The sequence below is a fragment of the Tenrec ecaudatus genome, chromosome 11 (assembly GCF_050624435.1).
Source record: "Tenrec ecaudatus isolate mTenEca1 chromosome 11, mTenEca1.hap1, whole genome shotgun sequence".
Lineage (NCBI taxonomy): Eukaryota > Metazoa > Chordata > Mammalia > Afrosoricida > Tenrecidae > Tenrec > Tenrec ecaudatus.
In genome coordinates this window covers 85810936-85833887 of record NC_134540.1, presented here as the reverse complement: position 1 = coordinate 85833887, position 22952 = coordinate 85810936, and the positions used below count along the sequence as shown (strand labels likewise).

The 22952-nt window shown below is 48.8% G+C and overlaps 1 protein-coding gene across 1 annotated transcript in view; it reads right to left on the bottom strand.

The window, feature by feature from the left end:
* GAS6 (growth arrest specific 6) overlaps positions 1 to 22952 on the bottom strand; it is an 82195-nt gene that overhangs the window by 10928 nt on the left and 48315 nt on the right. The window contains exons 7-10 of the mRNA XM_075563384.1: positions 17841 to 17963; positions 14720 to 14841; positions 13014 to 13132; positions 12015 to 12204 (exon numbers count right to left, since the gene is read on the bottom strand). Coding sequence (XP_075419499.1) covers positions 12015 to 12204; positions 13014 to 13132; positions 14720 to 14841; positions 17841 to 17963 — 554 coding nt within the window. The remainder of the gene's footprint in view (positions 1 to 12014; positions 12205 to 13013; positions 13133 to 14719; positions 14842 to 17840; positions 17964 to 22952) is intronic.

Sequence of the window (22952 nt, the reverse complement as noted above, 5' to 3'; positions counted from 1 at the left end):
CATGTGTCAGAATGAACTCGACAGCAATGCACATTAATCAGTTTGATCATTCAAAATAAAAATGAAACTTCTGCCATGAAGTCCATCCGACTCATTGTGACCTTATGAGACAGGAGCAGCAAGCCTCACCTGTCTCCTGAGGATCAGCTGGTACATTCGAACCACCTGTGGCTAGCATGTCATCTACCGATTTGAAATATACCGTGCCACCAGAGCTTGGTCAGAGGATATGTGTCTTCAACTTTACTATATAATAATAATCTATTTTCCAAGGATTTGTGCCCATTCAAACTCTCCCCAGAAATATGAGAATTCCTGTCATAAACCTACATCCTCAACAACACTTAGGATTGGCAGGCTTTGAATGTTTGCGGTTTGTGGCAGTTACATCATCTGTTGTCAATTTGAGTGAAGGGGTGGAGTGTGTAGCCTGTCAATCAGGTCACAATTCGATGACCTCATTTGGAGTCGCTAAGGAAATAAATAGCTTTTGGAGGCAGGACACGTGCTCACTCCCTGTGAGACATGCTTGCTGACAACACACCTGGAGCTACGCTAGAGCCCTGGAGCTGAAGGAGCCATGTGGAGACCCCTGCCAGTGCTGAGATGCCTCTACTCTCACTGGATCCACAAGACTCTCCACCCACTGGCCCGTGATCTTCCTGTATTCAGTATCATTGCATGTGTTTCATAAGTCTGAAGAGGCATCTATAGATTGGTATCAAACATATGGGCTAATCTCAGACTTACGTACTTCATCTGGACTGGGCTGGAATACTTCTCAATATTCAATTGCGATTGAATATAAAGTTCTTTCTTACACATATGAGAGTCTCTGAATTTGTTTCTCTAGTCTGCCGGAATAACACACTGTTCCTGGGGGCATGCGCTCATAGTTGGGTCCAATTTACATCTCCTTGTTACGAAGGTGGTGGAGCAACTCCTCTTAGACTTATTAGCCATTTGGATTTCATCCTTCAGGATGTTCCTGCTTAATGCTTCAACCTGCTTTCTACCGGATTGCCTTTTCTTATGATTTGTAGTTCGTCATATAGTTTGGATTTGAGCCACTTGTTTGTTCTACATGTTGCTAAATGTCTTTTTTTTAATAAACGTCTTCTCTGCTGTATTTACTTTTCTACTCTACAGCGTGTGTATAGGTGTGTTTGGTAAATAGACGCTTTAAATGCACATGAAACCTAATAATCTTCCTTTATGGGTAGTATATTCTATCCTATTGAAATCTTTATTTTCTCTAAGACTGCAGAAACTAGTGGAAAAAAGGTCTTCAAGCATTCAAATGCATTTTCTATGTAGTTATCTGATTATCCCAGCACATTAATTAATAATACAGATCTTTCCTTTGGCCCCAGTATCACTCCACCACTAACCAACGACCCCTATATGCATGGCTCTGGTTCTGGGCTCTGTCTTCTACTCTGCTTGTTGAGTCTTGAAGTAATACCACACAGTCTTGAAGTAATACCACACAGTTTTCATTCCTGCAGCATTAAAATAAAATAAATCCCAGGTGTCCAGTAGAACACGTTCTCCCTCCCTAATCATCTTTTTTTTCAAGAACATCATGGTTACTTCCGGACCTGCTACATTTCCATACAAAGGATACGGTCTCTGTGTAATGTTGCCCACGGGTACAGAGGGGCTCTGACTGGAATTGTGTGAGTCTATCAATCCATGTACACAGATTATGTCTATATTTCTACAGATCTTCTGAAAATATTTTATAGTTCTCTGATTAGAATCTTTAAATATCTTATACGAAATATTCCTAGCAGTATGATTTTGGGGGGATGATAGTACAAACGGTACTTTGAAACATAATTGCTAGTGTTTGGTAATGCACCTGATTTTGTGTTTTGGTTTCTATTCGGCAGTCTTGCTGACTTTCTCTTAGTTCTTAGAGTATTGTGGTATTAGTTCTAACAAGCCATCACTTCTAAGAATAATCCAATAAGTAACTGCCATTAGGGTTTTCATTTTCTAGGTACTCACTGGCGTTAAAAATGAAACAAAAATGATTGCATCCTTTCCCATGCCTTCATCATTAGCAAGTCTTCAAACACAACATGGAATAAAGTGGGAGAGCACTCAGACTTCTCTTATTACAAAGGGCGAAAACCTGTCACTGTTGGAAGACTTTGGAAGTAAATAGGAGATTTTCTCTATTTTTTAACAGACTAAGGACGTTATTCAGATAAAGAATGTATATTTAGTCTGCTTATTAGGGTTTTTGTCCCTAACTCATGTCAAATTTCAATCCAATGCTTTTTTGTGAATCTAATGAGCCACAAGGGACCCCTGGTGGCGTAGTGGTGAAGCGTTGGATTGCTAGCCCCAAAGTTGGCAGTGGGAAAGTACCTGCACGTAAGAGTTAGTCTCAGAGACCCCCAGGGCAGTCCCGCCCTTTTCTCTAGGGTCCCCACAGCTCTGCATTGACTGCGTGGCAGTGAGTTAGTGAGTGAGAGTGAACCACATCATATTTCTCGTTTAATCGAGCCATTTGGATCATTTTATTGGTTTACGGAAGATCAGTTGAGACATTCATTACAAATTGCTAAGATTACAATAATAACAAAGTCCAAGAATAAATCCAATTCCAAACCAAGCAAACTCACTGCCATCGATGCCAACTTCTAGCAACCGTACAGGGCGGAGGAGAACTGCCCCTGTGGTTTTCTATTCTTTACAGAAGTAGAAAGCCTCATGCTTCTCCAGCAGAGCAGCTGGTGGATTTGAACTGCCGGCTTTGCTGTTAGCAGTCCACTGTGGCACCGAGGCTCCTCCTATTAGCACCAGCTAATCAGACTATATCCCTCTTTTCATATGTTGTTGGAGTTGGGTAATAGTCTTAAAGGAATTTCACATCTATGCTAGGAGAGATTTGGCCTGTCATTTATCCATTCTCATAATTGTCCTCCTGAGGTTTAAAATGATGCCAATCTCAATAAATATACTGGAGAACATATGCACTTCTCTATTTTCTAGAAGTGTTCATCTATGTTTGGTGTTATTTTTTCCCTTAAATATTTGAAAGAACTACTTGATGGGGAATTATGGGCTCAGAGTTTTCTTTGTGGAAAACTTTTAATTACCTTTAAATGGAAAAGATTACAGTAATATCCAGATGTTCTATTCTTATGTCAGTTTTGTCTAGCAGTTTTTTCTAGTTCATCTAAAATTTAAAATTCCTGTAAAGTTGTTCATCATATCCATTTACAATTTTAATATCCAGAAGACAGGATGTGATACCACATTGGTGGTCCTGATATTTCCTTCATTTGCGCTCTTTCTCCTAATCAGCTCCACTTGGGGCTTTTCAAAGGTACCCATTCTGGGGTTTGGGTATTGTCTCCACTAATACCAAGGGTTTGCTTTCAACTCCATGTATACCCTTGTTATCCCCCTGCAGCCTCTCTTCTGTTTCTTGAGACAGGTGCTTTTAGTTCATTCCTTTATAATGAACGAAAGTTGGAATTGACTTGGTGTCCGTAGCGACCCTATAGAACAGGGTAGAACTGCCCCTGTCCCTGTGGGTTTGAGACGTAACTGTTTATGGGATTAGAAAGCCTCATTGTTCTCCCATGGAGCAACTGGTGGGTTTGAACTGCTGAACTTGTGGTTAGCAGCCCAATGCCTAAGCACTATGCCACCTTATTCTTGGGTCTCAAGTTTTCCGCATTTGACAGTGCCATCTTGCCACTTTTTCAACACTAATTTCAGGAAAATATTGAGTTTTCCTTTTCTACCAAGTCTTTACACGGATCCCTGGTTTCACAGCTCCCTGTAGCCCAGAGGTAGATGCCTCTTAGCTGTTTTCCCTGGAAGTGCTTCCATTATTATTTCATTCCACTGTTTCCTTAATTCCATTGTGATTCTTTCTTTGAGCCCTGGTGTGTCCATTAGGTTTATTGTGCCAACCTGGCCAATAGGAACATGATTGATTGGAGGGCAAAGAGATAAGTGGCTCTGCAAGGCCCACCCCGTCTCTCTTGCTCTTTGGTGACTGGACCAGTATGCTGCTGCTTTAGCTAGTTCTCTGTCTCAAACTGTGAGCTGCACTACCCATGGGCCAAGCCAACCCAGGGATCATGTCACTAGAGCTTGAGGCTCCTTTGAGAACTGCTTCACCACGCTGCTGGTGTGTACCTTGCTTGATCTTGAGGCTGGTGGATCGTGTTGCCTTGCATTGCTTTCGTTCAATACCCCATTGGGGCCTGCTTCCCTAAGCTCCAGAGCTACTGATTGTTGCTGACCCAAACTGCTGTTTGCTGCCTGTGGGCAGACGGCCTGCCTTGCTTATGGGAGGACTCCACTGTCTGCTTCCTTGACCTTGGACCTGGCATCCCACGAGAGTTAAAGGATTTCCAGTATATTAACTGTTCCAGGGAAGTGAGTTGAACTGAGCCCTCTGTACTGTTGTGTGGACTAATGAGCTGTTATAGTCTTTCTCACTGTAAAAGGCTATTCTCATGTATATACATAGATATAAAATCATAAATGTTTTGGTTTTGTTTCTCTAGAGAACCCTGGATAACATACATGGGTTACTTGGAAATGTCTCTTTTAGCTGCCAAGCATATCTGGGTTTCTACTTCATTGTGGTTGGTTTCTAGTTTAATTTCATTCGGGTCAGAATATGACAGAGCCTCAAAAACTTAGTGGAAAAATGGATTAAAAGATAATGGATAAAAAAAGATTTTTTCCCACGACTTTATAAAGTTCCCTCATTGTTCCTCTGTATAATTCCAATGTATTTGAATTATTGAGACTTAACTTTTAGACAGTATACTGTAGCCAACTTTAAAAAATATCGTGTGCATTTTTGGGAAGAATTTGTATTCTGAAATAATTCTGTGTTATTATTTTATAAATCCAGTTTGTTCAGCTTTGTTAGCTGAGTTGTTCAAATAGTCTCTTCATTACTAACTTCCTACTGCCCCTCTACTCTCTCCAGGTGGATGAATACATCTCACAGAGATTACAGATTTCTTTGGGTTGTTGTTTTGGCCACTGAGTTGATCCTGACTTACGATGAACCGGTATAACAGAGTAGAGCTGCCCCATAGGGTTTCCTGTTCTGTGATTTCTATGGGCGCAGACTACCACTCTTTCTCTTCCAGGTGGGTTCAAACCGCCGACCTCCCGGCTATGAGCTGGCAGTCTGACCACTGCTGCCCCAGTGTTCCTTTCTCTTCCAAGTTCTGTCAAGACTAGCTTTAAAGCATCTGAAGCCCTGGCAGTGGGCACACACATGCAGAGTTGTTACATCTTCCTTGTGAGTGGGATGCTTGTGAAGTACCACGTGACCCTCAGTCTCTCACAATGCCCTCAGCCATGGAGTCTCTGTCGTCCAATGGCAATGACCTGCACACATCACTGTGTGCACAGTGAATCTGCCTCTTCACTGCAACTTTCCCTGCCCTTGTATTCTACACGTCTCTTGCAAACAACGTAGATTTTTCTCTTTAATGCGGTCTGACTGTTTTTGTCTTCCAGCAGATCACTCATTCTATTGCATGTAATGTTCCTATGTGATGTATCTGAGTTTTCATCTACCTTTTTAAACATCTAAGCTCTATTCCACTGTCTGGGGCTCCTCTTTATGGAAGTCATGAGTCATTTATGCTTTCGAATTTTTATCCTCTGTAGGCTGGGAATGTTACAATCTTTACCTTATGTTTTAGTGGCTACTCTAGAAATGATAGCATGTCTAATCAAATAGATACTTTTGTCCTCATCTGGGACAATGTAAGGACCTTAACACATTAAGGAAATTTAATATCTTCATGATGTATAGGCTATATAGTGGTTACGCCTGGGTTGCGATCCATATGGTCCACAGTTCAAAACCACAAGCAGTTCTGAGGGAGGGAGAAAGACTGGGCTTTCTATTCCCGTTAGCAGTTACAGCCTTGGGTCCCTACGAGTCAGCGTGGACTTGATGGGAGTGAGTTTGTTTGGGTTTGATTGATAGGCAGTTGTTACATATGTGAGGAGCCGTGGGGACACGGTGATATGAGCTGGCTGCTGACATCAGCAGTTTGAAGCTACCTTGGGAGAGAGATGAGCCTTTCCTCTCCAGGGACACGGTACCATTTGGAAACCCACCGGGCAGCGCTCCCTTGTCCTATTAGGTCGATATGAGTCAGCATTGGCTTGATGGCAGTGAGTTTGGTTTGGGTTTGGCTACACGTTTTCAATCCAATGCATTTCCCATAAAGTATTATAGCTTCACACTAGCAGTGTCCATATCTAGGTACACATTTATCATTTTCATTCATTTGTGTTTTTTTTTCAGGTGAAATGCCTTCTAATTAAAGAAGGCTCTTTAAATTTATTTTTCCCTTCAGTGTTTGACTGCTGATGAGGGATTTGCTCAGTTTTCACTTTACTGTCGTTCTTAACAGTTATTTTTGCTGAATGTATGTGAGTAAAGGCTTAAAAATAAAAGATGGAAACAAAACTTTCTCTTGCTCTCTGGGACATGATCTTTACTTTATGACCTTCTCCCCATTGTTTTCCTGGGACCTTGACAGTGGTGGAAGTCGGCTATGTTACCAGGTGACACTGCTTATGAGCAAACAAACAAGATGCGTGACTGGTGAACTGAAACTACCCGGAGAGGGGACTGAATAAGCTATAAATACTCAGTGGAAGCCACTGCTTTGAGTGTATTACAACCTTGTAACTGGGCATGTCCCTCCCCACAACCACAGAAGTTACACTGATGGAATATTATAGGAGATATTGAATTACTATGAAACACTAGGGGTTTAAAGCCAAGGTGAGTCTCATATCCCCATGCGGTCTTGTTCACTTCTCCTGAGTGGTCCTGGTCCCCTAGACACCCCTGATGCTCCGGTGCTGGCCGTCCTGGGTCCTTCTGAAAATGCCAGGGCAAGCCAATACCAGAGGCGAGTCATTTATCTGTTTTATTTTTCAAATGTCCAAAGTCATGTATTTTTAGTATATTCACAAAGGTGTACAACCATCAGTACCTCTGGTCTATTGCGTCTTATATTAACTTTTTGTTTGATTGTTGGTCCTTAGTTCCCTGTTGAGTTAAATATAGACTTAAATGTATCTTGACATTCATCTGGCTTATTCATCAGGGTCTATTGACTCTGGTCTTTGACCCCGTTGGAAAACTCTCAGTCACTATCCCTTGAATATTCGTGTAGCCTTGATCTGTTTCTGGGGCACCAATTCCTACATCTTGCCCCATCTCCTGCGTGGCGCTGTGGCTTGCCTGCTTTTCCGTGCTTCCCTCCTTATGCCACGCCGTACTTCATTCCAGAAAGCTTCTTTCAGCCCTCTCATCGGTGGACACTCTCTCACATCTGCCCATGTGTTTGTTTACTGTGTTCTTCATTTCAGGGCTTTGTTTGCTTGCTTTTCTTTAATTTTTAAGTTACAGAAATGCTTATTGGTTCGTTGAAAAAAATCTGCCTTTTCCCTTTTAATAATGAACAGTGCCTTCTGAAAATCTCCCAGGAGGGGCCCTTTCTCCTGCACACAGCACGTACGTTTGTTGTACTTATCTGTGCACAGAGATTCCAGTTATCTGGAGCCTCAGAAAAAGCTGTGTGTTAGTCTGGGTTGAGTAGAGTAATAAATCCAGAGAAACTCATATGAATGTAAGAGAAAGTTTTATATCCGAGAGTAATTGTATATTAAAAAAAATCCTGGCTCAGTTCAGATTACGTTCATAAGTTTGATATTAGCCCATAAGTCCGATATTAGCTCCTATGTTAGATATTAGTACAGTAATTCTTCCACAGACTCACCCAGCACATGTAATATTCCTGGAAGCAGGAATACCACAGGCCAGTGTGTGAAAAGTCTTGTGGAAGCATCTCAGCCCTGGTACGGGTCTCTATGTGGCTCCTCTAGTTCCAGGGCTCTGGCTGCCATCAGCGTGGCGCCATGTGGCTAGTCAACAGGAATGTCCAGCAGAGAGAGAGTGTGCCCCGCCTCCAGGAGGAAGACAGGAGTTCCCAGAATCCTCAGGAGAAGGCCATGCCCACACAGAGGCATGACTGGCTATGGCCTGATGGACAGGTTAGACTCCACGCCCTCGCTCCAGTTGACAGGGGATGACATAACTGCCACAGGCTGCATTTCAAGGGTCTGTTATTCGGGCACATTCTCCTCTCTGGCATCCTGTCTGTGCCTCATTGTCTCTCATACTGTAATAATGCTGTGTGAACGTAACTGAAGGCCGAGATTATGTTACCTTTCCCTCACAGACTGGCGGGTATCAGCATCTGGGATCACCATCATTCAGTTTCATATTTTTTTTATGGCAATGACGCTGACTCAGGGCTTGGCTGCAGTCCATTCGGAGGCTGGCAAACCCCGGTCACTGTTTTATGGCCTCCAACCCTCGGTCACATTCAGGATGCCTCCTCACGGGGCTCCCAGAGGCCTCCACAAGTGGGCGGAAGCTATCTTTCTCCCCTGCTCCCCACGGTCCCTGTGCTAAGTCCTCTTCCGTCACTTTCCAGAGAGCCCATTTCTGTGCTCTGGTCCAGCGTCCCATCTCCCGTCTCCACTTCAAATGCTGTTTCCCTCCGGGGGCCATCCCTGATTTCCCCCCGGAGGTGTGCTCTGGGCAGGCACGATGGCAATCTGCCTTGAGAAGGCTTATTCCTACACGGCAGGATTAGTGCTGCCGAAGACCTTGGAGATTATCTGGTCTAGGGATGGTAAAGTGTTTCCATTTTCTGCTCCACAGGAAGAGATACACAGGATTACTTAGCAGTACATCTGCCACGGGTCAGGGAGAGAGAGTGACAGAGTTATGTCACATGAAGTTGCCACCCCTGACCTTTTTAACTCTGTCATTTTGCAAATGAAGACGCCAGCTCAAAGGGGTTTCTTCTTGTGACATGTTGGGCAAGGGCCTCAGGTGGCTCACTGTGCAGCTATTTGAGGGAGACCGGGATTTTCCCCCGACCTGGTCGATGATCACCTATCTACCCACCTATCTGCCAGACAACTGTCAGCTTGTCCTACGTCTGGTGCCTGGCATAGTGCTGTGATGCTGGAGCTCTGTCGTTGCTATTTCAATTCCCAGCCAGGTCACCCGGGGTGAGCAGGCTTCAGCGGGGCTTCCAAACCAAGAGAGGCTAGGAAGAAAGTCTTGGTGACCACCTTCTGAAAACTAGCTAATGAAAGCCTTAGAGATCACAAAAAAAGGATATTATTCAATATGGTCCTGATGGAAGGTGACGCCTTGGTTGGAGGAGACCCCAACACACAGTGGCTGAAACAATGAGCTCAAAGAACATGCTACCATTCAGGAAGCTGTCACAGGAATGGTGTGCACATGGTCACGAGGCCAATTAACACCGACAACCTTGTGAGGGTAGACAGCGCTTCTCCCACTCCCGGGGGAGCTTCTAGTTCACGGAGTTCTGCCCCCCACCCATGCCAGACACAGTCACCTTCTACTCTCACTGCTGTCCTTCTTCAAGAGCACCGATCCCTGAGAAGTAGACCGAGTTCCTTTCCGGCCTCTCTCAGTCCAAAGCTCACAGCCGTCGAGCGGATGCTGACGCAGTGACCCTCTAGCACACTGTGAGTGGGTTTCCAGGACTGTGAGTGTTTACTGGAGTAGAGAGCCCTGTCTTTCTTCCGCAGAGTGGCTGGTGGTTTCAAACTGCTGACCCTGGGCACACAGCCAAGCATGTCACCAGTATGCCCCCTGGGCTCCATTTCAGGTTTCCAAACCAAGCTCACCCCCCTGGAGTCAACGCTGACTCATAGCTACCCCTGTGGGTTTCAGGGACTGTCACTGTTCACAGGAGTAGAAAGCCCAGTCTCTCTCTCTCCCCACAACTATTGGTTTCAGACTGACGGCCATGTAGATCGCAGCCCAACACATAAGCACACCACCGCCATGGCTCCCTTTCAGGTGTAGGTGGAAATTATCTATCTATTCCGAAGTGTGTGTTGGGGGCAATCGGAAGGGTCAAGGAAGACCGTGTGTATATGTGGGTGTGGACTACCGTTTGGGGGACTAGAGAGAAGCTACAGGCTGGAGAGAAGAGACTCCATTAATATGACCCCTCCTGAAGGGCATTCCCCCCGGGGACCTGCCACATGCTCCCCTGGGGTGCTGTGGCAGCTATGGGCCACCCACCAGGTGGACTGTATCAGATCAATCAGGTCATGTTTTCTGCATAGCTATCTCATCTTGGGCACCCAGCTCTGCAGCCCCCACATGGAGGGCAAGGGCCTGAATCTCTGGGGGGCTGGAGGGCACCAAGTTCCTCTCTGCAGATTGCAGGCTCGTCAACGTCGGACGGCTCGTTATAGATGGTTTTGTTTTGTTTTAATCTGTAGCTAAGCTGGCAATGCCCCTCCTGCCACTCTGGAGCTACTTGCTACTTTAAGAGGTTAGGAAAAGAGCTAGACATTACTGGTCAGGATGGAAACACTAGCACATGGTCTACAATGTTTTCATTCACGGAGGCCAGGGGGAAGTTTTCCATTTTATCTGCCACTCTCAGGGAGTGAAGTGTGCTTTTCCACCAAGTTCTTTTTCTGAAAGCCCCCTTTCAAATGACTGTGGCATTTTTGCCTCGATAGCGAGAGCCCGTCAGATTCCAGCCAACGTATTCCGCGGGCTTGGGTGTGAGGCAGGTCAGGCCGTATGCCAAGAAGCCAACAGTTAGCAGGACAACAAAACCACCTAAACTCGCTACCAGCGAGTCAGCGCAGACTCACAGCCCTGTAGGACAGGGCAGAACTGCCCCCTATGGGCTTCTGAGACCGTTCCTCTTTGTGAGAGTAGAAAGCCCGGTCTTTCTCCCTGTTAGCAGGTCTCCCTAAAGCAAAAACCTGTTGGCATCCGTTTAATCAAGCGCTCCCCTGCATGCCCACCTCAAAGGCCTTGACTCTACAGCCAGAAAACTCCTCTAGAGGGTCACGCCCAAGGGGGGGGGGGCTCCCCTGCCCCGCTAAGAGCTGGCCTTTTCACCTAGATGGAATGGACACCCATTTAGTCATTAACGGACTCCAGAAGTGGGCCAAGAACCCATCTGGGGATGAGGAACAGGAAAACCCTGAACCTCCAGACCCGGGGTTCTCAACCTCCCATCTACTGACCATTTGGTCCTGGGATCACTGGCTGGGAAGAGCCGCTATGCACCTTGTAGGGCGTTCACCAGCATCTCTGCCCCTCTACCCGGTGGATCCTGGGTGGGGAGCCCCTTATTCGGCCAAGGGCCATTTGGATATTTGTAACGCCCTTCAACAGCCAGATGGTCTACGTCACCCTTCATGCGATGGCGCGGACCCCTGGTGGTGTCGTGGGTCACACCCAGGTGGCGTAGTGGATTACGCATTGGGCTGCTAACCACAAGGTCGGCAGTTCAAAGGCAACAGCTGCTCCACGGGATACCCTTGAGGCTTTCTACTCCCATAAAGAGGCACAGTCTCTGAAACCCACAGGGTTGTCCTGTAGGGTGGCTAAGAGTCGAAGCTGGACTCAATGGGCGTGAGTTGAAGGTGATGGCTACAACTGTGCATCTTTGGCGAGGCCTGTAGTGATAGCTGGTTTTGAATTTTTGGGCCTCATTCAAGCCCTGGGCCAGATGTTCCCCACTTCTGCACTAAATGACAGCTGCACTACCCCACGCCCAAGCCTGAATTGTAACCGGCAGCCTTATCTCTAGACATGGCTAAATGCCCCTGGCAGCAAAAATCACCCCATTTGAGAGCCCCAGGTCTAGCGGTGAATCTCTGTCCTGAGATTCTCTGTTCTCATGTTAGACTCTCTGGGGGAACAAACAGGAGAAGCCCTTTGAGGTGCAGACAGAGCCCCACCAGAGCCTGAGCCACACACAGCCAGGGAGCTTCCTGTTGGCAGGATTACTGTTCTAGGCTGAGCGGCACTCGGTGGGGGGTGCATGCAAGAGAGGAGGGGGGGAAATGCTGGGGTCCCCAGGTTGGGAAAAGAGAGGGAAGCTGGCAGCCACACTCACCGTCTGCCACATGCCGTGGTTGATGATGGGCCCACTGCTGGTGACGCGGCCGATCCCGTTGTAGCTGAGCTGCAGCTCCAACCGGCCCGCCCATAGGGCGAGGACGATCCAGGTGCTGTCTTGATGGCCTCCGGCAAAGAAAAGGACACCTTCAGGGTCAAAGGTTCTAAACTCGAACTCAGCCACAAGTCTGACCACGAGGGTGCCGAGAAACAAATTAGAGTTTGGTCAGAACGACTCACAGCTTCTGGCCCTACCAATTAGCTTAAACTCAGGTGTCAGAGAAAGCAGCCGCTAAGCAGCCTATAGGGTCACATGGGCACACGATGGATAAGTTCAAGGACAAACACCACCCAGCGTCCTGCCCTAGCAATGCCCCTTGTCCTTCCTTGCCAGCACTGTCCAAAACACATTTCCTGCCCAAAGTGGGGGGGTGGGGGGTGGTGGCAGTCTAGGCATGGTGGGTAGTTAGTTGGTTGGTGGGTCCTTCTGGTGACCTCAAGAGACCTAGCACTTATTTAAACCTTTACCACTGTTGCAATTCATGTTGAGACCAAGAGATGGTCTGGGACCATTTCAGGCTCCACTGGACTCAAGACCACAGTTCTCCTGAAGCACGGGTTCCAGTTTCCCACCAGGAGGACAGCCTCAGAGAGCATACAGAGGGCTGCTGCGAGTGGGATTGGGTTGCTGGCAGTGGGTTTGGGTATGGTGAGGTCCCAGGGGAGTACAAACTGTTTACACTTGATGACTGACCTAGACCTTGGTTGACCCAACCCACCCACAATTGCCACGGAAGAAAGGCCTGGCAACTTGCTTCCAAAATAACAATCAAGAAACCTACGGGCAGCTCTACTCTGTCACGTGGGTCAACAAGTGGAAGCCAACTTCAAGGAAACGGGTTTGGTGATAGGATAAAGGCATCTATGTTGGCTATTTTTATCGGAAAGGATCTTTGTGTTTGTGTGGGTGTGTGTTTAAGACAAATCCCCTTCTCACCTGGTGGGCTGCAGCCTTTTGAAACGTAGCCTGATCACCGGCGTCCCACTGAACATCCGTCCCAGATATAAAGACTTCACACTTCTGGCCACGTTGAAAGGAACACATGGCAAAATGTCCTGTCACGGAGCGGGAGTTATGAGCGTCGAGCCAGGAGGAAGCATCCCTCTCCTTTAGCCCTGGAGACCCACCGTCATCACAGGACCACATGAGACTGCTTGTACCAAGAGCTTAATCATCGTTCGCCTCCCAGGGGCCGGGGCCACACCATGCACACAACGCAAATTCACCAGTGAAATCGGTGCCCTGGGGTTAGTTAGAAATCTCCAAACGATTGCTGTAACCAGACCTCGATATGTTAAGGGGCTTCCAGGTGTCGAGGTCTGGCTCATGTATATTTATAGAGGGCCTTGGTCTCATTTTTACATAATTTGCATAGCCTAGGGATAGCTGACTGGCTACGGTGCCCTCCTTCCCTACAAATTTCCCTTCTTGGTTTTCTTGCTTTTTAAATTAAGAAATATTTCAAATATACAGAAAATAGTATTTTAGAAACAATGATACTAGAAACTATTATTTAAAATAAGTAAAATATGGACACCTTGAAGACTGTCATTTCTACAATATTCTCTGCTCTAGTTCTAGTCCGCTAGCTGTGGTTGTTATAGCTCTTCCTCTCTTCCCATAGAACAGAAGGTCATTGCTGACCTCCCGGGAAGGCACTTGAGGAGGGACCGGAGAGGAAGAATTGACCTCTCCAGGACCACATGCTTAGCCAGGGCCAGGGCTGAGAGCTAGAAACCAGCTAACCCCGATGTTCCCCCAAACATAGTTAGTTCCCCACATTTCCACCCAACAGAAGGGTGGTGTGGGGGGGCCCACAGGCAGCGCACAGGGGCTCTGAAGGACTCATGCGGCCTCTCTCCACCCTGTATAAAGAAAATACTGAGAAACCCCACTGAACGCCAGACAACTCCTCCTCAGGCACAGGTTCCAGAGACCCCTGGCTGCCACGTCCCACCATCTGCAACATTGTGTCCGTACCCACAGAGGGCTCTTTTTTCTGGAAGAATACTTTTGTTGTTCATATAACATTCACTGTAAGCAACTTCTCAGAGTTCCTTAGCTTCTACCAGGGCCTCAGGTGAACAGGAAAACTACGTAACATCACTAGCTGGGAATGTTCTCCGATGGAGGTATGCACGTACAGGATCTAATTACATACATGTGTTACAGAAAGATGGTCTAGCTCGCTTCCTGGGTAAGTGTGACCGATTCAGGAGAAAATGTGCATTAGTATGTGTGTGTGTCACACTTTGGTCCACAACCATGCTGGTCAGTTGGTGAGTGGGGAGTTGCTATAGAGATTTATAAATAGAGCCAAACATCTTTTAGAGAACAGACACACTTCCTATCCCAAACCTCTCCGTGCGGCCCCAAAGAACATGGAACGCCTTTAGAGCAAAGCTAAGTATTCACAAAAAGCATTTCTCCCGACAAACCTACTCCAGCAATTGTCAAAAGAATCACAAACGGAACCTGGAAGCCGTGACCCAAGGAGATGTTGGATTCCCTGAGACACAGCCGGTTGGACTGGATTGTTCTAAAAGTGCCCCATCCCTCCCTGTCCCCTGGAAACGCTGGCATCGTGAGCTCGAGCTGAGGATCTCCTCCCACAGGAGGGGTGGGGTGGGCGAGCACACTACCTCACAGGTGTTCATGTTCTGCGACAGTTTGAGGCCCCCTCGCCCGTCACAGTGGCAGGTGTAGCTCCCCGGGGAATTGACGCAGGTCTGCTCGCAGGGCTTTTCCGCACACTCGTCCACATCTGCAGGAGACATGCGGTGTGTGAAACGTGCTGGCATTCGTGACCAAGGAAAATGCCTCGGAAGCAGCTGCTTCCAGGAGGTTTCACTCACTTCACTGCAGGTGATGTGCTCCGTGTAACTATAGAAACCACGTAAGTGTGTCACTTAGGAAGCACGAGTCTCTCTAGCCTATGGCCCTTCTTCTTATAACAGTATTCGTCTCCATGTACCTTCTTCCAGATCTGCAGCCAGGCTGGATGGCCACGGCTGGTCCCTATTAGACTCTTCGCCCCTTTCCCTTGAAGGGAGCCAAGGAGTGCAATTGCCTCAGGGTAAGTTTTACTACATGCTAAATCTACCTGACAGTAGTCTGAGAGTCACATGTATAAAGTGCATGGATGAGAAGATACTCCCTGGCATGGAGTCAATTCCAGCTCATGGTGACCTTATAGGACCTGGCAGAGCTGCCCTGTGAGTTTCTGAAATTGTAACTCTTTATGGGAGTCGAAAGCCCTGTCTTAACCCTGTGGAGCAGCTGATGGTTTCGAACTGCAGACCTTGTGGATCACAGCCTAATACAAAACCCCTACGTCACCAGGCCTCCTGAGAGAGTTAAGGCTTATTGTGTTAACCTGGCCAATAAACACAAGTGGGATTAACTGAAGGGCAGAGAGATAAATGGCTCAGTGAGCCTTGCCTTTCTAGTTCTTGGGTCTCTTTCTGATGGTCGGACCAGGGTGCAGCTGCCTTAGCTAGTCCCCTGCTTTGGCTGGCAAGGCTCACGTCCTGCAAGACATCCCCAAGGAGAAGCCGCATGGACCTACCCCGATGCAGTCCTGGACCCCTGCCAGCTCTGAGATACTTACACACTCACTGATTCAGCTTTCCTCCTGTAGTTGGCATCATTACGTGTGTTTTGTGAGATTGAGGAGGGCTTTGTAGATTGGTGTTGGACATATGGGCTAATGTTGGACTTATGGTCCTGGGCAGCACTGGGTTGGGATGCTTTCTTAATGTACACTTACCCTTTATATAAAACTCTCTCTTATATACATATGGGTTTCTGTGGATTTGTTTCCCTATTTACCCAGACTAACACAGCTCCTTTGAACTAGAGGATACAGATGCAAATTCAAGGAGCCATCCCTGGGATGGGGAGCCCTGGTGGTGCTGCTGCTGCCAGGTAAGCATTGAACTGTAAAATCATTGAGCTGTAGACCATGAAGTCGGCAGTACAAGCCCACCAGCAGCTCCCTGAGAGGACAAGGTTGTCTGCTCTCCTCAAGACTGACAGCCTCTGAAACTGTGTGTAATGGTTACTATGAGCCGGAATTGACTTGCTGGTGGTGAGTTTTTTCAGTTTTTGTTTTTATCCCTGGGCATCTAAAGAGTCTGGAGGGGCGGGTAGTGGTCTAATGGGGAGGGAAGGTAGAGAATGCAGCAGCACAGATGGACACTGTTCCTCCAGTCCCCCTGTTCCTCCAGATGGGGTTCAACTATCCTGCCTTCTCATTCTGTCTAAGCGGGCCCCCTCCTCAATGCTGCCCACCATAAAGGAGGGGCTGTGCCCGTGCTGGGGCTCCACACCATCAGGCACGGGGCGCAGTCCTCCCATGGCTACCAGACTGACTTGTGTCCTCTCCCATAGGTGTTGGGAGCCCAGCTCCGGGAACTGTGGCCATCACCCACTTGGGGAAGAGGGTTTCCGGTGTTGGGCTAATAGGTCTTTTCTGAGTGGCAGGTTTCTTAAATCCATTCTGAGGTCTACGGAGAGCAGGGAAGGCACAGGCTCAGCAGCTCCGAGGATTCTCAGCTACCAGAGCCACAGCCTGTTCAGACTTCCAGCCCCCTGGGCTGTGAGGCAAGGCGTTTCTGTCGGTGAGGCATTTCTGTCCGTTAAGCCATCCATTGGTGGCATGTCTATTACAACGCAACCCATTACTGTTGATGCCCTCCTGCCTCCTCATAGTGACCCTACGAAGGAATGCCAAGACTAAATCTTCATGGGTGCACACAGCCTCCTCTTTCTCCCATGGAGTGGCTGGCGGGTCTGTACGGCTGACCTTGTGGTTAGCAGCCTGCTGTCTAATCCTAGAAAATTATGACAATGGCAAGAAAGAATCTTGCTTCTCTACAACTCCTCTGGCGTATGGCTGGTTCTGGGCAGTGAGGAGCGTGACCTCATTAGACCGTCTCCTAGTGAAGAGATGGATTAGAGGCACGGAGAAAGTCCCGATTTGCCTCTCTAGTGTTCTGCGGTGGGCTTCCTTGCCCATCCTCTCCCCTGTGCCTATGGCAGGTGGGAAAGTGCCACGGTGGGTTGGTGAGTTAGGAGTTAGGCTGCTAACCACAAGGTCAGCAGCTCAACTCCACGAGCCGCCCAGGAGGCGAAAGATGAGGCTGCCATCTTCCGCAGTTCTACAGCCCGGGAACCCCAAGGGGCAGTTCTCCTCTGTGCTACAGGGTCCCGTGAGTCAGAATGGCCTCATGGCCCTTGGTTTGGTTTTTCCATGTTTATGACAGGCGGGAAAAAGGTGCCGAGGTTGCTCACGAAGTACGTCTGTAAGGGTGGGGGCTCTGGGGTTAAGAGAAGCCGAGAGAGACCGGGTTCCTTGTGGGGAGTTGTGGGGCCACTTTGTGAGGGGGTGGATGTGCGCTTTGGGTTGCTAACCCAAGGACCAGCAGTTGGAGCACACCAGCCGCTGCTCCTGGGGAGAAAGATGAGGCTGCGTGTGTGCGTTATAAAGACGTACAGCCTCGGAAACCCTAGTGGGCAGTTGTGGCCTGTCCTCCAGGGTCACTCCGAGTCAGAACCGACTCAACAGCAGGTGGGTTGTGGTTGGGTTTCGTGGCCCCTACCCTTTTCCTAACTCGTTTTCTACTTACTAGCTGATCTCTGGGCTATGTTGCTCGTAGTTCCGTGCTCACATATGAAGTGCACACAGGAGCACGGAGAGGACTCCCAAAGGACAAAGAGGATCCCTTCCCGGGAGGAGGGGGGTCAACAGAGGGTGCACACCTCGGCAGGCCTTCTTCTCCAGGTCGTACTTGTAGCCTTCCTCGCAAAGGCAGGAGTAGGAGCCCGCCAGGTTCTTGCAGCGCGCCTCCCCGCAGGCGTCCACGTCTGCGCACTCATCAATGTCTGCAAACAAAACCCAGGCTGCAGATCGACACGTGGACAGGCAAAGCTCCCGATTCTCTCTGGAGCAATGGGAGATCTGCCTTGGCCGTGACTGGTAGGGATTAAAGTCAAGGCCACACGAGATAAGCATAGTTTCTGTGAGATCCATCCCTCCGCTGTGTCTGGCAGCGATCTGCCTGCCCCGACCCCTGGGCTCCACAAACTCCCAAATGCCTCCCCCTCTTCCTTCCTTGACTCCCCCCGCCCCCACCCCCGGACAGAAACAATGATTCCATCTTTGACTTCAGCTCTAGGCCCAGGGGTCCAGGTGAAGCAGTAGGGTGGGGCTGAAGGGCGATTTCTAACTTTCCCAAGTTGAGAAGGTCACTATCCCACCAACAAATCCAGTGGCACAGGCGTCACCACACTGGCTGGCTAGAACGTGAGTACACTGTTAGTGGATTCAACTAATAATTGTAGTACAGAAACAGTAAAAATAAACCCCGCAGCCGCCTTGTCCATCCAAATCGCCACCCAGGAGAGTTAAGCACTTACTGACCTCAAACAACAACATTGTTACATTTTACTTTGCTGTTTGATGAAAAGATACACATTGAAACCTGCGCCCATCTAACAATTGACAACACACACATCCTCTCTCTCTCTCTCTCTCTCTCTCTCTCTCTCTCTCTCTCTCTCTCTCTCTCTCTCTCTCTCTCTCTCTCTCTCTCTCTCTCTCTCTCTCTCTCAGTGGTGTTGGTAGCGTCTGTCACGTTGTCCTGGTTCTCCTTGCCATTCCTGCTCTAGTTGCTTCCCCGACGTTAACTTTGACTCCCTGGCCCTAAGCTTCTCTAGCCTGTGCAGTCCACTAGTCCCTTTGGTCTTATTACAGAGTTCCTTCTGCTGAAAAGCCGAATATGGCATTAAGGCTCCAAGTCTGAACACTCGGCTTACGGAAGGCTACAGTGTACAGTGGAACCCCAAAGTCCATCTTGGAACCTCCACATAGATTCAGCCTCCATTGAATCCATCCCGACCCACCGACCCACCATGCGAGCAGCTTTGCCTCCAGCCAGAATGTGTTTGAAAGCAGATTGCTACCACTCGACTGCCCGGCCCTGGGAGGGGCAGCTCGCTCTTGGCGACTTGCCTGGGCTTGGGGCACTAGGGCCACACAGACAGGGGTCAAGTCATAACCAGGCAGCCTTCGTGGAGGCTTCTGAAGCAATCTTCCTAGTCTGCAATAGCATTCATAGCTTAATCATGGTCCCTGACCGTGACGACTTGATCTGCAGTCACCACGATGCTGTGGCCGTTTCCTTTGTCCACCACCTTCGTAAGTGGCCACGTTTCTGTGAGTCTTTGGATACCAATCACTATGGCCTCGTGCTGACGGGCTCTCTCAGCTCTCTCATCTTTGCCTTTGCCTGGTCTTTGACTAAATAATTGATGCGTCTCTATGAATTACGTGTGTCTGCACCGACGGTCTCTTTTCTCACCTAGAACAAGACGGAAGGATGGCATGCTTCACTTTTTGAGCGAAGCTGATGTTTCGTTGGCTTGTTTGTTTAAAAATGAAATCAGAACATACTTTTGCTTCCAAGGTCGAAGAGCATCCCAGAGCAATAGTCTCGGGAGCCCCTCCAGCCTCCTCGGGTCTGTTAAGTCCAGATTCTTTGGGAATTTACAGGGGTTTTGTTTTCTTGTGTTTTGGGAATTTGCAGTTTTGTTCTATATCTTTCCCTCTATCAGGACCCATGTGTTGATAAAAACAACTTGTTTTTATCGTTAGGAATATCCTGCATTCTAAGATTTGCACATTAGCATTGGACACAGGTCCGTGTATCATACCAGCATTCTCGGCCTCGGCGGGAGAGAAGGTCCTAGGCACTCACTGGGTCTCCTTATCTGACACGGGGTTCACAGAGGGCAGGCTGTGGGGCTCTCGGTTGCTGTCTTTCTAATCGGCTCACTGAAACTCAAACACCAATGTTCACCATCAGTGTTTTATCCTCAGGTCTCCATGGCACTTTGCTTATTTTTGTTGTTGTTGTTGCAAATAACGAACAGAACGGAACTCTGTCACTAGAACCATAGCACCAGCATCTCCCTGCAGCCGCAGAAGGAGGTTTAAGAAAGTACAATTATTATTTTAAGTGGCATACTATTTCTCAGGTGGCCAAAAAAAATCCTTTGTCTCAAAAATTTCCAACTATGAAAAAAAAAATTTCCAACTGTGTAAAAGTTCATTGCCAGGCAGCTTACCCAAGACCACAGGCTTTGCCATGGGAAGACAAAGCTGTCGCTCACTCATCATGGGAACAGTCATCAGGAAAGGCGTCTAGTTCCCCCAGAGTACAGGAACGAGCTATGGCCGAGTTTGTACTCCACAGGATTGACCCGGGGGGATTTCCTCAAAAGAAAAGATGGAACTCTGGATCCTTCTGAAAGTATTCGAGTTCCCAGAGGGGACAATCCTTGAATACCTTGAAAGAGTGGTGACAAATAAGCCGTGCCCCCCTGTGGCACTCAACGCTGCACTGCTAACTGAAAGGTTTCCAGATCAGGCCCCTCCAAGGGCGCCGCCTGAGAAAGGCCTGGCTTTCTTCTGAAAACTCAGCTACCGACCTCTACAGAGCACCGTTCTCCTCAGACACACAGAGCAAGCATCGCCATAACCTGCACAGCACCTGGAGTGGGTGCCCATCTCAGCAGAGGTTTGGGTTTGGCAGGTACAAGCTAGATCAGGACCAGCTCTCAGGCTGGGTTCATGTCCAGACAGACAGGAGCTGCCTTGTGGTGGAAAGAATTTGCTCTCCTGTTCCCTGCCTGGGGCCAGCCCACCCCTTGCCTCTCCTAAGCATGCTCCTATAGCCTCAGCCTCAGCACCATCCTCCTCCCGGCCCTTCTGAGTAATGAGAGTGGGTGAGGCCATTCTGGAGACCAGGATCTGATTCTAATCTGAAGTAAACAGCTACTTCACAGCCAGCCTACCCAGTGGGAGTGAGATGGGTTTGGACCCTGTGGCACCCCCGCCCACCCCCAGCCAACTCCCTATCACAGGGTCTTCCCTGCCCAAAGAAGTCCTAATTTACTGTAACCTTCACAGAAGCTCAAAAATCTCTGTCCCTTAGAGAACAGCCCTGCTCTGATGTCATCTGATAAGACCCTGCTATACAACAATGACAGGAAAAAATCCAGGGACAACCCTGAAGCCTTTACCCATCCTTACTGGCTTGATGGGGACAGATAACCTAGCTTCTTGGCATTTCTGAGCTAACAGCCAAGAACTGCTCCAAAAGTACTGGTCTGGACAGGCAGAGCCCCCATGGCTGGGCTTTCTTTCCAGGGCAGTCCAGGCTGCCATCCGTTCGCACCAGGCCCCCCTGGGCAAGGCCTTACACCGGTACCAGCTATGGAGACCACTTGCCAGAGGACAACGGTGTTCCACTGGCTGGCTTCTCAGAAGTAGGTGTTTGGGCAGCCAGGCCTTCCTTCTGTGGTGTCTTTGGACAGACTCGAACCTCTGATCTTTTGGTTAGCTTCTACTATCTGTACCACCTGGGAGCTGTGCCTTAGACCAGAGGTTCTCCAATGTGGGCTTGCACCAGAATTCCCTAGAAGGCTTGCTAAAGCACAGATCGCCGGGTGCCCTTACCTCCAGTCTCTGATCTGGAGAGCTGGAAACAGATCTTCTCATGGGTGAGTGGTATAGTCAAAGTAGGACACATGGAGAACCACTGCCTCTGAGCAAAAGGAGCCCTGGGCAGGCTGTGGGAGGAAAGCTGGACAGCTAACTGCAAGGTCAGCAGTTCAAACCCACCAGCTGCTCCTTGAGAGAAAGCTGCTCTCGGGATCAAAATGGACAGCCTCAGAAACCGGTCACCGCGTGGCAGTGGGGGGTGGCTTTAGAGCAGCCCCAAGCAGGATGGCAGAGTTGTGGGAAATTATCAGCTGGCAGGATCATAAGCCAAATGTATGCCTATCCTCGCTGCATCCTGAGCAGACAAGGGCTGGGTCATTCCTTCCACCAGCGAAACAATGGGGCGGGAACCTGAACTCATAAGTCCCCACCCTGATTTATCAAAGGCTCCCATTTCCCCTGTGAGTCATCATTGCTGGTTTAGGCTACAGTTTGGGTATCCCCCCAGGAGGCCTGGGCCCCTGCTGGCTCCTCTGAGGTCTGAAGGCCTGGAACACTGCCCCCAGCCTCTCCCTTCCTCCTGCTCTGCCCCCATCTCAATGTCCATCTCCTTTGTCTGTGGAAGTTAGCAATTTGTAAGTAGAGCCTGCAAACAATCCCAGTAAACAAGAGGGACCCAGGAACCTGGACCCAGTACATGAAAGAAACTTTCCCAGCTCCCCTAAGTAGGAATTCACAGCTAAGCAGGGTTGGCACCCAGCATGGAAAACCCAGCCTGCCAACAGCCCTCTCTCTGCACGGCTGCAAAAGCACTCCCAGCTGCCCTCACGGAGGCGGGGACTCCACCTGCCGAGCCCACGCCCTGGTGTCCACAGTAGGTCAGCTTCCTTGGAGAGCCAGGCTAGCCAAGCTGGCCAGCCCACGCGTCTCAGCCAGAGCCGAGTTCCTCCTGTCACCAACGTGGCCAGCCCAGTCCCTTCCTGTGCTGGCAGCCAAGAAAACTGTCAGACAATGTGAAGGTCCTCAGGCTGGCTGAGTAGAAGGGCACCAGCCCAGGGCTCCTTGCCACTTTTTCTTGGGCTGACCAGAGAGATGCCTTGGGAAGCTGAGAAGAGACATAAGAGAAGGTTCCATCTGCTTCCTGGTGCCAAAGACTGCTGATCACCGTTCATCCCAAATTACAGTCTGAGGTTCCCAAGTCACAAAGAAATGTCCCTGTTAGCTGATATCCAGTGGGCCCCTGGCTCATAAAAACCTCACGCACAGTAGGTATGTGTACCTACCCGCACCTAATGTCGCAGCTCTGTGTGGGCCCACTACTGTTAGAGGGGGGCACAGTTCGGTCTGTGGAAGGCTGGTGGGAAAAG